We start from the raw sequence: 16932 nt of genomic DNA, 5'->3' as shown, positions 1-16932 counted from the left end.
AGACAAACGACTGAATTATCCATGATCGACAAATATTAGCAAATCAAATTTGGAAATACATTTTCGCAGAGCAGCCAAAACCAACAGGGCACAGGTTGTTGCTGGGATTTAGCATTTATCATTTTAATTAAGAGAGAAGTAGGACACAGAGAGGGAGACAAAGAAACAAGGTTCCTCCAATCTGCTTGTTTTCACAGTGAAAGATAGCAGGTCAGTGCATCTCATTGCGTTGAAATTAATTAACATGAAAAAGTGGAGATAGCAGATCGACCGGGGTGCAGGCAAAGCAGCTCAAAGAAGGCTTTTTTTCCCCTCTCAAAACCATTTGCAACACCTGCCTCATCATATGTCTCTTGGGATCTACAATCACAGAAACTCAGAACAATCCAAGATCTGCTGGTGAATATGGATACTGAAAGCCTTTTTGACAGTGTTGATCATCAAGGGGGCAATTAAAGGCATTCTTACTTCTCGAATCAAAGACCAGAGGACACACTACCAACTGCAGTGCACAGTGCTTCAAATATTTTGCAGAAATTGTGCCGTAAAAGAACATTTTCATGAAGACTCTTCTTACCTCCAACGCAAAGAAACATCAATGAGGAGAAAGATGAGTCGCAATTTCTGTTCTTTTATTGTAGCTCGTTCCCAACAATCCTTTCCTAAAATACATGAGACTGTGGAGACAATTTGTAGAGGATATCTCTCGCTCTCTATAATTCAGGTTCCAGAAAGTGTGGCATTGGAATTTAATGCCCATCTGAGTGCTTTTACTGATTGTTTAAACGTCACTATGCATCGTGACCCTCGTGAAAGAAACCTTTCAGGTGCTTTAATTGTAACAGAAGAGAGATATGCTACTGACAAAAATAAGACTGACAAATGTTTCTATTCATATGCAAGCTCATTCCATCCCACACATTAAAAAAAGGCTTGCATATCACTCATTATAGCTGCAACTATAGGATATGACGTACCTCCCTGGAACAAAGAGGACACTTGATCTGGTTTGGTCAAATGAGTATCCTCAAATGGATCAACACAACTAGAATTAAACACCTTAGAAGGACCTTATACAGGAGGAGTTGTTTTTAAGAAGACACAAGCAGAGTCACAAAACCATACTAATAGTTCTGTACAGCAATTACTACATACTTGACTGTTTTAGCAGTTATAGACATATTAATACACTATAACGTGAAATGAAACAATAAATGGAACATCAGATGTCAACATTAGAAAGCTGCAACCAATTAAACTTTACAAAGAGACATCAAAATATATAGTTTTTTAAGATCTTATACTTTTGCTTTCCAAGATTTTTCACACACTTTTTTTCTTGCTGTCAGCTGCTCCTCTATTTCCTTTGTGCATTGAAAAGTATGCATCAACAGCACACTCAAGAATCAACCGTATGCATGTCTGGTTTGTGTAAATATTATTCATTTTTCTATTGTAAAACACCCTACACTAACAACCTGCTCACAATCAGTATGTATTTGGGACACGGCGTGGGAGACTACAGCCATGCTAGCTGCTCTGTTGTCATCAAAGTCATTAAGATACGCCATCTGGGGACCATGAATGTCTGTACGCAGTTTAACGCTACTCCTTCCACAAACGGTTGAGATATTTCTGTTTGGACCAAAGTGGTGAACTGACCAATTGACAAACCAGCATTGCCGTCTTTACCACCTAACACGAAAGTCGCAAACAGTACGGGAGCAGTGAGTGTGCAAAGTGGAAAATTATATCTAGGAATTGTTGGACGATAATATCATCATGTTCAGTCGGCAGAGAGAGACAGACAGGAAGAGTGGCAATTAAAACATAATGATGAGGCAATCAACAGCAGGCTGTGGAGAAGATGTCATGAAGGGTGTTTAATGGGAACAGGGGGTCTCACGTGAGTGGCTGCTACTACAAGTACTACAGAGGTTGCTGATGGAGGCAATGCTCACTGGATAATGCATCCATACATTCAGCTAAGCATCGAGGGGAATGGCAAAGTCCACTTCAATGAATTCAAGGCACTTTATCCTTGAAATTTTTAAAAGGCTTTGAGAGTAAATGCCTTGGATTCATTGAAGAATTGCCCGCTTCATGCAACTGTGTATAAATGTAAGTTATTATATTTATATGTATATTTATTCATGACGCATAAAAATACCAAAGACGTGATCTATACAGCGACTGTACATGTTAACATTTAAACATTCTGATCAATAGTGTGAAAAAATAAATAAATGTTGAGCTCAACTCATCACATAAATGAAGTGCTGCTGAAAAACAACTGCTTTTAGAAAACAGATCCATAATGAGACTGGTGTGTTTGGGCCGTTTGATGTGGATAGAAATTGATCGAAATATACATTTTCACATTTTAAAATAGTTCTAGCAGCTCAGATAATCTCTGTAAACCCCAGCCCCTCATACTGATGCTTGCCTTGCCTTATGTTAACAGCACATTTGGTTAAACATGTTTTAGCCCTTTTACTACCTACATTTTAACTTCATTTATTGTAACACTTGTTACATTTATTAACTGATCATTTTGCAAACATGCTTGTTATAGGAAATTGGATATATTTTCAATTAATTATTCTTTTATTCTTCTCAATTTACTTTCATCCCGATGGGTTACAAAACATAAAAAAAAGAGTCGAGCATGTGATAAATTTGAAATGAACTGAGAAGAATGGAAATACATCGCTGCCCTGGAATTATGGATGTGCTGGTGGTTTGGAGTGCGGCCAGGGATCTTTTGTTTCATGTAATCCTCAACTGTCTTTCATCAAATAAGAGCAAAAAATACCCCAAAATATACTTGAACTGTGCAGTCTACCATCAAAAGATGAGCAAAACTGTTAAATGTACAAGATTTGTTTTTGTGAAGCTACAAGTAAAACTTCCATGCTTGTGTTTTTGAGTGGCATATATGCCTTTATTCAATAGCTGACAGTAAGGAGATGACAGAAGATGAAAGGAATGAGTGATGGGAACAACATGAGACAAAGGTTCTCCTCCGAACTTAAACCTGGTACGTTGCAGTTTATGGTAGGAGCATCAACCCACAGGCCACCATGGAGCCCCCTTGACGTGGATGTTATGTTCAGATCGGTGCTACTCACCTAACTGGACAATTGTTGATAAATCACTTGCATATGAAGCACTTAGTTCAGTGCTTTTCAAGATCCCTGACAGTAACTGGCATTCATCTATCCAGTTGAAAAATGATCTGATCAGCCTTTCTAATAAGAGATTTTGTCATCACACACGGCTTGTTATCCATGCCTAAATCACACCGTTGTCCTTCACAAGCTCAAAAAGACATAGAAGACATGTTGTAAAGCAGTTGGAGGCCTGGCGTGTGGGCACTATTGGAGCCTCACAAAAGCTCTTAATTTGCATTCGGAACAACATAACACATGGAATCACTCCCGAATGTCTCCCTTAAATTTGACTGATGAAAAAGCTGCTGCTGACAATGTCAAACAGACAAAGCAGACCCAGCAGTGAACTCTACCTGAAGCACTTTCCATCTGCTGTTGAGATGCTCCAGGGCGCGGGCGTTCTCCATCGACAAATGGACATCGGAGATAGCCAGCTGGTGGGCCAGATCATTGATGTGTTTCATGCCCTCCTTCACTTGGGTTAGCTCCTCCTTAAATAACTGCAGGAGTGTGAGAGAGAGCGAGACAAGGGTAGAGAGAGGGGGATGGTAAAGAGGAAACAGCAGAGATATTCAACATTTTATATTCAGACATAGCCAAACATTAGTCTGAACCAACTGTCAAAAATCAATTGAAATCGTATCCGTTTTTTGCTGTCAGCTCTGTTCTGTCTAGGAAAATATTTTGCAGCAATATATCAACATAAATGAAAGTGAAACAAATGTATAATGGTATTGGAATAGCACCAGACTCTGTCCAAAGTCGATTTTACATGTGAACAATGAGGGACAACAGAAAATGTATACAGTACTTTTTTCAAGGACTGGTGTCTTTTTATGGCATTACACACTTACAAGATTGGGAGTGAAAGGTACTTTAAGGCATTCAATACCAGAGAGCTGCATGGCAGGAACTCCAGCACACTCAGCCATTTGACAGCCTGAAGTCACATGTTTTTTTAAGGATTACTTCCCTGCATTCCTTCCTCAGTGTGTAATTTGAATGACATGATGTGAATTCAAGTAAAAACATAAAAATAATGTTCCAACCCAAATGCATACTGCATATTGAACAATTTGTAACCCTCTGGAAGATTCACTCTGGAGATAAAAAAATTCAACAAAATGGATTATTTTAATGGCAGGACATCAATCCTTGATATCTGTGAATGTGCTTCCTGTGCTGACAGACCAGCAGGGACAATGTGGAAGGCAGAGGCAACAAAATGACAAGCAGAAGTATTAAAAAAATGCCTCACTGTTATCATGTGTCAGTGCGTGCTGTGAGTGTAGAGCTAAAATAGTACATTTTGTCAATCGAGAGGAAATTAATCGGCAACTATTTTTATGATTGATTCATTTTTTTTTAAACATTTTAGGATGATCTTTTTCTTAAATGTGAGGGTTTGCTGCTTTTCTCAGTTTCATGTGACAGTAACAGACACTTCTTTTGGTTTTGGCCTGTTGATTGGAAAACAAGATATTTGAAATGTCACCTCGGGATTTTGCGAGGCTGTGACAGGCATATTTTACTATTTTATGACATTTTAGAGACCAAATTATAGAAAATAAGCCTTAGTCGCAGCCCTATACGTGTGTATGCAAGTGTGCATAATGTATGTGTGTCTCATTTGCATGCATCCGTGTGTGCTTTTGTATCTTGTGTGTAAATGTGAGTTACAGATGAGGCCAATTGACAAGCCTGCCCTAACCACCGAGCCGAACATGTGCTGTCTGTGACAGTGAGATAATTGTTGTGAAGGGCCCACACTTCTAATGAATAGCGCCACAAAATGACATGTTGGCATTACATAATGACTGAACCAATGACCTGCGATTTGTCTAACATCTATTCGACTTGGGGATTGCCATCTCACCATGCCAGTTTGAAGTGCCACGTCCTTGTCAGCATCTGTCAGATCACAGCTACTCTATCAGGGATGTGTACACAGGCAACCAAAACAAACCTTTTAAAGCAACACAGCCTGATACACACCTCTCAGTTATTCATTAGTAATATATCACTGCTGTCAGTGTTTTGATGTTTGTTTACAATGTCTCACAATATTTTTTTCAGGGTAAGCCTGGGGCGATTATTTCAAAAGAGACAATCAAGTTGCTCCGCAGGTTAAAGCAACTTATATCTGGAATTTATGATAATGCGTCTGCGTGTACAAGCGTATGTGGATGAGAGCGATAAGGGGAAAGAGAGAGCTCGTATGTGAAGCAGCGTGGTTTCCTGTGTCTACCTTAGTGGCGTCTATGTGATCCTGCAGAGAGTCGATGAAGAGATCTCCGACGGGCTCCCAGGCGTCTCTCACCCCTTCTGCCTGCTCCAGGGCCACTGCCAGCTCCTCCATCGCCGCCTGGACCTGAAGTAGACGCTCTAATGTCCTCTCCATGTGTCTGGGGGTTTCGTTGAAAAACGTAATTCCTGACAGTTAATGCCTGCAGCATTAAAATGTGGAGGTAATGCAAGCAAATACATCTATCAAACTCCATAGAGCAAATTTACAGACTGTAATTTCAGTAGAGCTGTGCCCAAATTATTTCATACCATCGTTTCATAATCTAAGTGCTTTTTCTTCAAAAACATGTTTCAATATTCTAGTGAGCTCTGAATTTTTTTTACTTTAAAACTTGACAAATGCATTTTCTTAATTGTTTCTGTAATGGATTATATTAGAAAGTTGTTGTAATCAGGTTATGGTAATTGTATTACATGTAATGTATTACATGACCACGCACTCACAATCACAGGGAGAGATAACATTCGACTTCATAGCTCGAATAGTTACAGGCATATTACTATTATATGGTAAAAACCTTTTTTTTTGTAAAAAAATGTATTTATTTATAAATGTATTATTTTTTTTGCTTAATTTCAAATTTATTTAACAAGGAAAAGCCTAATTGAGATCAAAAATCCCCTTTTCAAAAGTGCCCTGGCCAAGACAGCAACAGCACATTAAATAAGTAACAGTTACGGACAATAAATTCCAGGTCACAGCATGAGTATACAAAACATACGAAGAGGCAAATAGCTCAGTCAAAGGATCTAATATCATGAGATGATATGAATTGGAAAGAAAAGAAAAAACAGAAAACAAAAAGTTCTGCTACACTTTCTCTGAAATCAATTTTCAGTCTTTAATCAATTATTAAAATAACAACAGTTAGATTAGAGGTGACATGCCTCTTTGATAGAACACTAAAGTCAACTATAAGTACTTCACAATTGAACATAAATAAAGTGCTTTCCACCACTGCAGAAACCACATTCAATCTACACACAAGGTAAAAGAAGTGCTTGACCTATGGCGATCCACACAGCGTGCAGTCAACTTCTCCCACAGGTCACTGGCCACGTTTGCCTGCTTCCACACTGAACGGCTCACGTTTAAGATTCGCCGGCGTGGAGACACCTCTGCAGAGGGTGGAAGAGGGTAGACGGGTTCACGCATAAAAGGGTAAAAGCATAAAGTTGCAAAGGAGGAAGTAAAAAAAAAAAAAAAGCAGTGGGAGAAATAACAGGGTGTAGAGGAGAGCAGGGGTTAGAGGTCAGACAACAAGAAGAGCAATGATTGGAGACACCGACTCTGTGAAAGGAAAGACGGAGGAAGGAAGGGAGCAAAACAAGTTGGACACGTAAGGAGAAAACAGTAAAGTAGATTGCTACAGTATTTCCCAAGAGGGCAGTGCTGAGAGCAAAACTTTAAGAAAGAGGACGTGTCGGTGGAGAAACAGCAGAGCTTGCTGTATTATTGATCTGAGCAGATGGTATAGCAGAGCTGGACCTAATTGGCCCCGACCCAGACACCTTCCCTAAACCCAGTGTGACACCAGACGACGGATCACTGCTAATAACTATTAATGGCAGATTTCACCTGCATGGGTCCTACCAAATGAACTCCGCGGGGCTTAGCAGAGGGAGGTTGTGAGTATGATATTTTGGCTGGCGCAGCAGTTGGCACAGAGTATGAGGGGAGCAGACCTTTTCCATCAGTCAGGGTCTCCTCTGGCTCCTGGAAGGGATGCTGAGCCAGAAAGGCCTGGGCAGACTCCAAGACTGAGTAGATGAACGGCCCGCGAGACTTGACATCCTCCATGAATGCCTGCCGGGAGACAAACAGAGAGGGGAGAGTGTTTCTAAGTGGAAGAGAATGAAAGACATAAGCCGTTTTCTAACTAAAGTGCTGGTTGTTGCCGAGGAGCATGAGTCCTGTAGGCTAAGCTGAATGTGTGTCTACAACTCAAATTAAACTAATATAAACTCAAAGTAATGCCAATGATTGGCTGTTTCCAGCTTCTAAATGTGAGGATTTGCAATGGAGTTTTTGTTTTTTTATTGTATTCCTGATGGACAACACCTCCCACCCCAAGCAGGACACTAACAGCACTGTGCAGCTCCTTCAGTGACCGGCTGCTTCACCCGCAGTTTGTGAAGGAGAGATACTGGAAGTCCTTCCTTCCTGCTGCTGTTATTGCTCTAAAATAGATCAACTGATGTATCACTGGTGACCATAAGTAGAAATACCTGGTACATAAAATGTGGCGGCATTTCCAGCTTTTGCAAGTGGACGAGGATCGCTTGAACGCAGACCAGCACACAGTGTATTACTGGGTACTGACATGTGTTTTGTCCATCAAATTTGGGCAAAAGAACAATTCTTTGTTGTATTTGTCGGAGTTTGTCAGTCCATTACCACATATTCATTTTAGAAATGCAGACTTTGGAGGATCATTCATTGTTACAGTTTACATGCTAAAATAAAGTGTAACATTAGTAAGTAGAGAAGACTCAAAAAGTCAGCAAACTAGCCACTATAGAGACAGAGTAAAAGTTACACAGGCTCCATTTAAGTTAACACCAAACCCACACACATGTAAGAAACACAAAATGGCATACATTGGTTAAATAGGAATCCCTGAACATGCACACAAACACACACAGCAAAGATCAACTGGCAGGACCGCATGAGATTACATGGCTGTCTGCTTGCACTGAGAGCCCAGGGCACAATTGGACTACTGGGAGTACTGGTAAGTTTGCCGCCACACACAGAAGAGCCAATTAGCTGGAGAGCCCAGCTCTACTGGTCCACACTTAACAGCACTCCCTATGCAAGAAGACACAAATAAACACATACTATATACAGCCCTTCACTCCACCACTGAGCAGACCCGCCTCCCCAGAGCCTTGAAGAAAGCCGGTGTGTCAACCTTCTTCATTCTTCTACACTAATCTCTGTTCTGTATGAAACAGTCTGCAGGTGTGGAAATTATTGCCAGCTCTCTTCAAAGTAATTTATTTAGGTGAAGCCAGCGTGCTCAATCCTTTTACGCTATGAATAGATTACAATTTCAGCTGAAAATCGACATTACTAGCTGGAATTAGCAACGTAGTGCGGTGCAGCAGTAACACCCGATGAAACACCAGCAAACACCAGCCGGCACCGAGCAAACATACAAAAGTGTGTAACGGTGGTGAGCTGTGGCCCGAGATAAGATTCCCACTGCAACAGTCATGGAGAAAACTCTTTCTCTAATCGCAAACCAATTCTCTCTTCTTCCTCACATCCTCACTTCCTTTCCTTTCCCCCTCTTTTCATCCTCTCTAGCTCTCTTTATTCTCTCCATACTCTCTTTAGCTGCTTTGCTGCCCAAAGATGAGCTGAGCTACGGATTCCCTGAGCCAGCTGTCATGTTAAAACTTTAATTCCAGCTAAATTTCACACTCGGAGGCTTCATCTATGGTTGAAGGAACATTAAGAGCGAAGCCTTCAGATCAGATTAAGATACATTATGCATGGGGTAAAGAAAGTCAGGGAGGGGGAGAAATGACTTCATTGACTTCATTTCATCTAAACATGTTGATGGCATTTCTCTTACTCCTCCCTCAGTGTGCTTCTGGAAATTTTATTTCATTATCCCTGTCGCATGAGGCAGAGACGATTCTGCAGCTGCTGCAGATGCACAAATCCCTCCCATTGCCGAATTCATTCACTTATCCAAGCACCCAAACACACACACACACACACGCACACAACCCTCACAGACATATCTTCCCGCCCAAACTCCCCTTCATCACCACCCCAAATAGACACACAATGAACATGCTCCCAAACCAATACACACACACACACACACACACACACACACACACACACACACACACAAAATGCAGCACAGCGAGAAATCTTCCCACACTCAAAAACGACATCAGAATAAATCCACTTAAGATCAATAATTCACATTTCTTAAAACGCTTTAAATCTCTATAGAAAACTGGGATGCAATTTCCCTCCCTGCTTTGTTGGGAAAAGTTTTAGAGCGACCAAACGAGGCAGTCCGAGACATCTCAGATTATAAAGGCGCTGTGTGGAAAATGGAACATTTTAGTGAGGAAGAAAAAGAGGGAGAGGAGAGGAGAGCAGGCATATTCAACAGTGAATCCTATGAATGACTTAGTGATTTTTAAGGCCTGTGCATCATTAAGCAGCTCCATCAATGTTGGAGGGATAGCTGTGGAAAGAGAGAACATGGACTGCGGTCTTAAAGCATGAAAAGAGTGTGCATGACAAAAGAAGGATGAAGAGGGAAAAGAGAAATAAAGAGGGAGAGTAAAGGAGATAAAAGCAACTGCAGGATTGTGAATAAGTGGTGAGTGGTGGTGTTTCTCTGTTGTCCTGTTAATTGGGAGGATGATTTCACAGCGCACCCGTCGAGATGGGAGTTGGAGTGGGATTAAACGGGAGCCACAACCCTTCCGCTGTCGATACAAGTCACTTTTCAGAAACACTGCACAAACTGACAGCACAGAAAATTGGAAAGATGGTGGAAAGGGACACTCTGCTGTACTTACAGAACCAATTACAAGTATGTGTGAATGTAGGCTACTGTGTGTGTGTGTGTGTGTGTGTGTGTGTATGCGCATCTTCATGTCTGAACCAGTTCCAGTTCCTGAGATATATCACGCACAACTAAGGTGATTTACCGAGAAATGAAAGAACATCCCGAACATCCCAGGTGGCGTTTCTCCAAATTCTTTCTGTCACACAGGACCAAGAATAACATAACGTTTACCCTTCACACACACACACACACACACACACACACGCACATGCACACGCACACATGCGCGCCTGCTGGGCAACTCCTGTCTGTACCAACTTTATGAGTCTTATGAGTCTCCCCCAACACAGCTCACACAGGTCTATATAACATGCCAATTAAAAAAGGATTTCAGTGGAGAGACTCTCCTGCCTTGAAGACATCCTGGGATTTTTGTTTTTGTCCCACCAGTGGGAGTCTTTAACACACAAAAGCCATTTATTTTAGTTTGATCTGCCTGATGAAACAATAAAGATACTGATATAATATTGAAACTCTCTCAAATTATGCTGTCAGCTTGCTAAATACAGGAAGTCTAATATGACTGTATGTATTTAATGCTACCAGTGACCAGAGGCTTTCTGGTCAGTGTGCGTAAACGCTGTAGCGGCTCAAAGACCCTTTACTCATATGGTCCACCCATTTAAGCTGTGCTTCACAGACATATCTCTGACTTCCTGGTTAGTTTTGTCGCACCTGTTAATTTACACGTGTAGTTTGGTGCCCAAACCAACTTTAACCATAAATAAAGAGGTCTAATTTGCCAAAATAACAGAATACACTTGTGTGGGTGTGCAGATTCTTTCAAAAGAGAAGGAACAACCCTACGAGGCAAAAGCACCTCATTCCACTGCAGTGAGTGATGAAGATGGGTAAGAGACTGGAGGAGACAAGGATAATGAGATGAACCCCTGTATCGTTAAAGGTCCTGCACATACACACAGAAAATTGATCTCAACACGATGCAAACCAGTTATCAGTCTTGAAGAGTTGTGGCATCACACTGGGAAACACTGCTAATTGAAATCAACATATAACAAGAAATTAATTTAAAGAAACGTAATTATCGTATTCACTACATCAACTTAGACTCTTTATGTCTTGTTGGGGGACTTGCTGAATCACTCTTAATTTCCCTCCTAAGGATCAATAAAGTTGATGTTGAAGAGTGAAATACATGATTTTTGTCACTGCTCTGATGAGGTGAAATATATCTTACATTTTATTTCCCGGCTAAATAACTTGCAACCAAACTAATATCTGTCCATGTCAACACAGACTTGCCGGGCTGGAAGAAGCTTGTTGTATGTATGAAAATCAACAGACAACATTTCAGTTGAACTCATGTCCCGCAGAATCTGTTGACAACCAGGAAGTCAAATTTTGATCACAGGTTTTTAGTGAAAGTATTAGTTCCCTGCCCTCAATAGGAAGAAGTAAATATTTATTGGAAAGATAAACAAGCACTGATTTGTGTCGTGATCAATAAGGTCTCAGTCTCCGAGTTTGTGAGCTTGTGTGCTCTTCTATCCACACAAGCCCTTGAAGGGATTTAAAAGCAGTTCAAATCACTGAACCATGGAGGAATTATCTGACAGGAGGAGGAGAAGGTGGACTTCTCTGTCAGCAACTCTTACTGAAGTTCCCTTAAGCCTTGAACTTTATTATTTTTAAAAATAAAAAAGTTAAAATGGCTACTAATCCTGCAATGATTAGTGTTGAAAGGAGCACCGGTGACGAAGCGAATAGCGGTGTGGTAGATGACATCTAGTTTATTAAGAAGACCTGTACATTACATTACCATAGTCTAAAATGGGAAGAATTGTCATTTTAACCAGGGTGTGCTTTGCAAAGTGGGAAAAGGAGGCTTTGTTACGGTACAGGAAACCAATTATATTACTTATAGGAATCCACAAATTGGAGTTCTGATTGCAGTTTGTGGTAAGTGTTTGTTGAAAAAAAACATTTTGTTTTGGTCATGTTTAAGAGAAGGTGATGTTGTGCTGCAGGGAAGTCCGGGTGGTATTCAGGGAGGAGCTAGATGTGTACAAGACGGTGTCGTCGGCATACAAATGGGTGTGAGAGCCACCTGCAGAGTGAGAAACATCGTTTATGTAGATTCTGAATAAGGTTGGACCTAGAATGGACCCCTGAGGAACACCCTTGGACAGGGACAGTGGGTCAGATAGGTAACCCTTAGCTCTGACTGTACAAAGCCACACAGTAATCTTTCCTATCGATGGCACATATGATGTAATTTAACACTTTAAGCGTTGCAGAGACACACTTATGGCCGTTTCTAAAGCCAGACTGCATGGAGGTGATAATACTGTGGGACTTCAGGTGGTGGGTGAGCTGTTTGTTGACCAGTTTCTCAAAAACTTTGGATAGGCAAGACAAGATGGAAATAGGTCTGTAACAGTTTAGGTCTAATATATCCCCCCCCCCCCCTTGAAGCGAGGGGTGACAGCAGCCGATTTCCAGTCTTAGGGGAATACACAGGTCTGCAAGGAGAAGTTGAACAGATAAGGGGGCTGCGAAAATATGAGCTAATAGCTTAAGGAAGAAAGGATCTAGGGTATCCAATCCAGCTGAAATATGAGGATCCAGTTTGAGCAGCTCCCTGAGCACCTCAATCTCCTGTGGGGTTACTTGGAGGGAGGGGATCAATGATTGCCGCTGAGTCAGCAGGGTTGACGGTAGGAGTAGGCGTAGCAGCTAAAAAGGCATGACCAGCTTTAACAAAATGTTTGTTGAACACTATCGAATAATGAGAAATAAAACATCTGATAAAAATGCTTGTCTGTAGCCTTTATTCAGCACACATATTACTGTTGACTGATCGCCATCACAAAGAGATGAAGCAGCTAATCCTCACCTGGCTCAGTGGTGATCAACACTAATTTATTTAACAAAGAGTCACTGGATTTTTAAAGAAAATCATGGTTGTAGTGTGCAGATTGTGTGTTTTACGTGTTTTAGGTGTCTTATAATGATCTACTGCCTTGTTGTTGTTGTGCTTTTGGACTTCTATCATTCTTCAATCACTTTCTGATGTTTTAGAAACCAAATGATTATTTGATTAAGCGAGAAAATAATCTACAGATTAATCGAGTTGCCGCCCTAGTTCAGTCAAGTCAACTGAGTGCAAACTCATTCCTGCCTACCTGAGGCTGGTGCTGCGCGCACAACGAAATCATGAATGGAAAAAGAGAGTGATTTTCTCTCAATAAAAAAACAATGCCTCCTTGAAGTTTATGCATGACAAATTGCCAAAACCGAGCCAACAAGATGCAGCAAAGCTTGACGTTCCTCAGGCTTACTTGTGCAGTTACTCAAACAAGGAGTCATAGCTGCTAGTGATGGAGACAAAAAACAGAAAGCACCTGTAGTCGAAGCCACCCTCATCAAGGGGCCGTATTTTGAAACAACCAACAAAATTCAGTAAATAGCAAAGCTGTGCATTTCATTAGGTTATCATTAGGCATTTTATAAGTGTACAAATATCCATTAGATGGTGATCTGCATTAGGAATAAAGAAAAATAACAAACTTTTAGTTGTAATAATCATCAGCTTATAGTCATCAATTTGACCCGGACAGACTTGAGCCTGTAAGCGGTTACAACTGTAGTTAAATGTATTTCTTTATTCTACGGTGTCTTTAAAGTCACGTTTATTTACGCATTTAATAAACCACTTCTTTGCAGAAAAGATGAATTTGCACTAGACTTGGTCCTTGGCACTCGCAACACACACTGCAGTGCTCAGAGCCCCACCTCCATCACCTCCATCAATAGTAACGGCTAGCTGAAACTTGGAGAAAGCACTATTGATTCAGGCTGGACAATAAATTCAGCTGTGACCAATATTTGTGATATCTACAAACTCTGTTATCTGCAAACGCCTCCAAAAAAAAAAAAACATACAACCCATAATACCCGACTGCTCCTCATGTCACTTTACCATGGTAACTGTCTCCAGTAACAACAAATTCCTCCACTTACCACCCGCTACAAAACACTGCTTCCAACCCCCTGCCTCTGACATCTCAATGACATCACATTGCACAGATCAAAGCACATTACCCTAGGAACGCCCTCAATATATGTTTCACACTGCTCCCACATGGATGCATATATAGGGGCTTTAATGGGCACTCTGTACTGTAGCATGAGTCTTGTCCCCTCACACACAACGCCCAATTTTTCTGAGTACATGTGTGTTTTTGTGCGGGTATAGACATGACGTGGATATCGATTTACCCTTGGGCAGAATATAGACTCCATCCCATCAGTGTTTGTACAGGGGGTGTAATATTTGCACTAACAAAGGTATCATAATCCACATTACCTGGTGGAACTCCCTCTGATGCTGGACGGCCCCCACGTCGCCTCCTATGGGCAGCTGCTCCGACATCTCCTCGTCCTTGGCGGTCAGCCATTCTATGATCTCCTGCAGAGAGAGCTGCAGCTTCCCGCTGTTGTCGGAGAAGGCCTCCAGCCGCACCCTGCCAACACACACACACACACATACACAGTTAGCTCAGCAAATGCTCTCCAACACTCCAACCAAATACTGCAGATCAAATTTGGTCACAACTAGGGATGTCGGGATTAACCGATCTTGCCGTAACCGCAGTTGCATAACGTCACAGTTTCATTACTCTAAGAATAGTAGAAACTACGAAATCTGTGGTGTCCTGATTCCTGCATTGTAGCCCACGTGAAAACAAATCTCTTATATCTGCCAAAAAAAGACTTTTGAATTGGCCAGTGTGGGAGCATTTTGGATATCTAGCTAATGTACTAAGCAGAGCAGTTTAAACTCAGCAGGGAGCAGTTCACCATGTGTTACTGTTTACTTATGCGGGAATATCATATTACAAACTGAGGAGGACTGTGGGGGAGGGGCTGTGTCTCTCTCTCTCTCTCTCTCTCTCTCTCTCTCTCTCTCTCTCTCTCTGTGACTCTCTGTCTGTGTGGCCTACATTCTATATAGCCTATTCCAATACAACTATTATTAATTATTTTAAGTAGCCCACTATCCATAATGCCAAGACAGTATTAGCTTTGTTAACATCCAAAAGACGAAACTTCATCAACCTCTGAATTTAACCTTCAATTCCAATCCAGTAGTGACGCATGGGTCGTTTAAAACAGGCATTTATTTTTAAATCAAACAGAAACATCTTAATGCAATGTCCTATTCCACTGTGTTTTGCAGAGGACCTTGATTGACTCTACACTGTTCTTAATTTGGGCAACTATATCAAAATGCAGACGTCAAACTGTCAGAGGACACATTGTTGACACTGTGAGAAGGTCAACGATTTGCTGTCGCCGAAGGCCACAACTTCACCTTGAAAGAGTTATGAAGGGAACAAATAGGATTTAAATTAGTTACACCTCACTGATCATGTCACTCTGGACAATTCTGTATCTGAATGCTGTATTTTAACAGTCATGATTTCTGAACAAGCATGGGGTGGCGATAATGATGGTGTGTGATAAATAATTCACCATTAAAATGTGTAAATGTAATTATTATAATTGACCATTTGCAAAACGCCTCCCCCGAACTCTACCAGCTCTACAGCGCAATACAAGAACAATTCTGCTTCATTATTTTAACGTCTTAGTCATCATGACGAGTCAATCATCAACCAGTGAAGATTCTTTTCTCTGATTTTACCTCTGGTATAAATCAGGGATCCGTTGTTTCGAGAATTACTTAGATGTTTTAGATGCATATCTGCCTAAATCTGAGTAGTAAAGTAAGCAAGTACACGCAGAACTGGGTGTCATCTGAGCCGAACCATGCATTTCCAAAATACAGGACACTATACAGTACGTCTTCCTGCAACAGTGTTAAATCACAATGTCACAGCAAAACAAGCATAAAGTATCTTGTGGCACATATTAGGTGGTGAGAGGTGTGTGTGTTGCTGCAGGTTTGTTTGCGTAAACCAGGAACAAAAAACAGAGAATGTATCTGCTTGCCACCTGCCAGCAGCATGAGAGATGTCTGAGGCAACGCTACTGCTCATCAGTGGCACAGCTGGCACTGGAGGGGTGAGGGGAAAGCGTTGTAAAAGTGTCCCAGTGTTTCAATTACACACCAGAAGCCAGCACTCAAACAACATTTTTCATGCACATCACAATTTGCCAGCACTGTCACATCAGAGACGAGGAGTGGGAGTGAGAGCAAGAGCGAGAGTCAGAAAGAGAAACAGACCATCTAAGTGTCACTGCTCATGACTATAAATGAGGGGGAACATCTCAAAAATGTAATTGGACTGATATTCAGATGAAACTGTAAGTGTAAGTCAGAGGAACACTTTAGGATTGAAGAAGTCTGAATGTAGTCAAACACAATAATCACAATTTTGCAAAACATATGGTTAACATAAGCAAATCCTGCGCGGAGTCCAAGAAAACACTCACAGCTGCACCATTAGCATGCAACCATCAGCAATGTCACGTTAACAAATGTAAGGCAATTTGAACTGAAAATTGGCAGAGATGAGCGCTGACACATGAGGGATTAGGAATCACGTCAGGGAGGCCGGCTGCAGGAGGGCACGAGGGAAAAAGCTTTGCAACTTTAAGGAGGAAAGATGGAAAGGTGAAAACAAGCTTGTAAGTGGACTTTTCAGAGTTGATAGGCCTCTTTGTTCAACATCATGTCAGGAAACCTGTGTGAAGCAGACCACGCTGCACCCCAGCTTAGCTTGCTGTGAATCAGAGGATCTAGTTTACTGTAGCCCCTGCAGAACCGGCTCTCAGTCCATAACAACTGTGAAGACAAGAATTAAATACCACACACACACACACACACACACACACACACACACACACACACACAC

General features: G+C 41.3%; 1 protein-coding gene across 5 annotated transcripts in view; it reads right to left on the bottom strand.

Moving 5' to 3' along the window:
- drp2 (dystrophin related protein 2) overlaps window positions 1–16932 on the bottom strand; it is a 132395-nt gene that overhangs the window by 35348 nt on the left and 80115 nt on the right. For all 5 annotated transcript variants that reach the window (XM_031862567.1, XM_031862570.1, XM_031862572.1 and 2 more), the window contains 5 exons: window positions 14418–14574; window positions 7167–7287; window positions 6488–6599; window positions 5422–5578; window positions 3527–3673 (listed from right to left, as the gene is read on the bottom strand). In XM_031862567.1, coding sequence (XP_031718427.1) covers window positions 3527–3673; window positions 5422–5578; window positions 6488–6599; window positions 7167–7287; window positions 14418–14574 — 694 coding nt within the window. The remainder of the gene's footprint in view (window positions 1–3526; window positions 3674–5421; window positions 5579–6487; window positions 6600–7166; window positions 7288–14417; window positions 14575–16932) is intronic.

Source organism: Anarrhichthys ocellatus, unplaced genomic scaffold, assembly GCF_004355925.1.
Source record: "Anarrhichthys ocellatus isolate YVR2014 unplaced genomic scaffold, GSC_Weel_1.0 scaffold27, whole genome shotgun sequence".
NCBI lineage: Eukaryota > Metazoa > Chordata > Actinopteri > Perciformes > Anarhichadidae > Anarrhichthys > Anarrhichthys ocellatus.
Note: the sequence above shows the minus strand (reverse complement) of the source record. Positions and strands in the feature narration are given on the sequence as shown.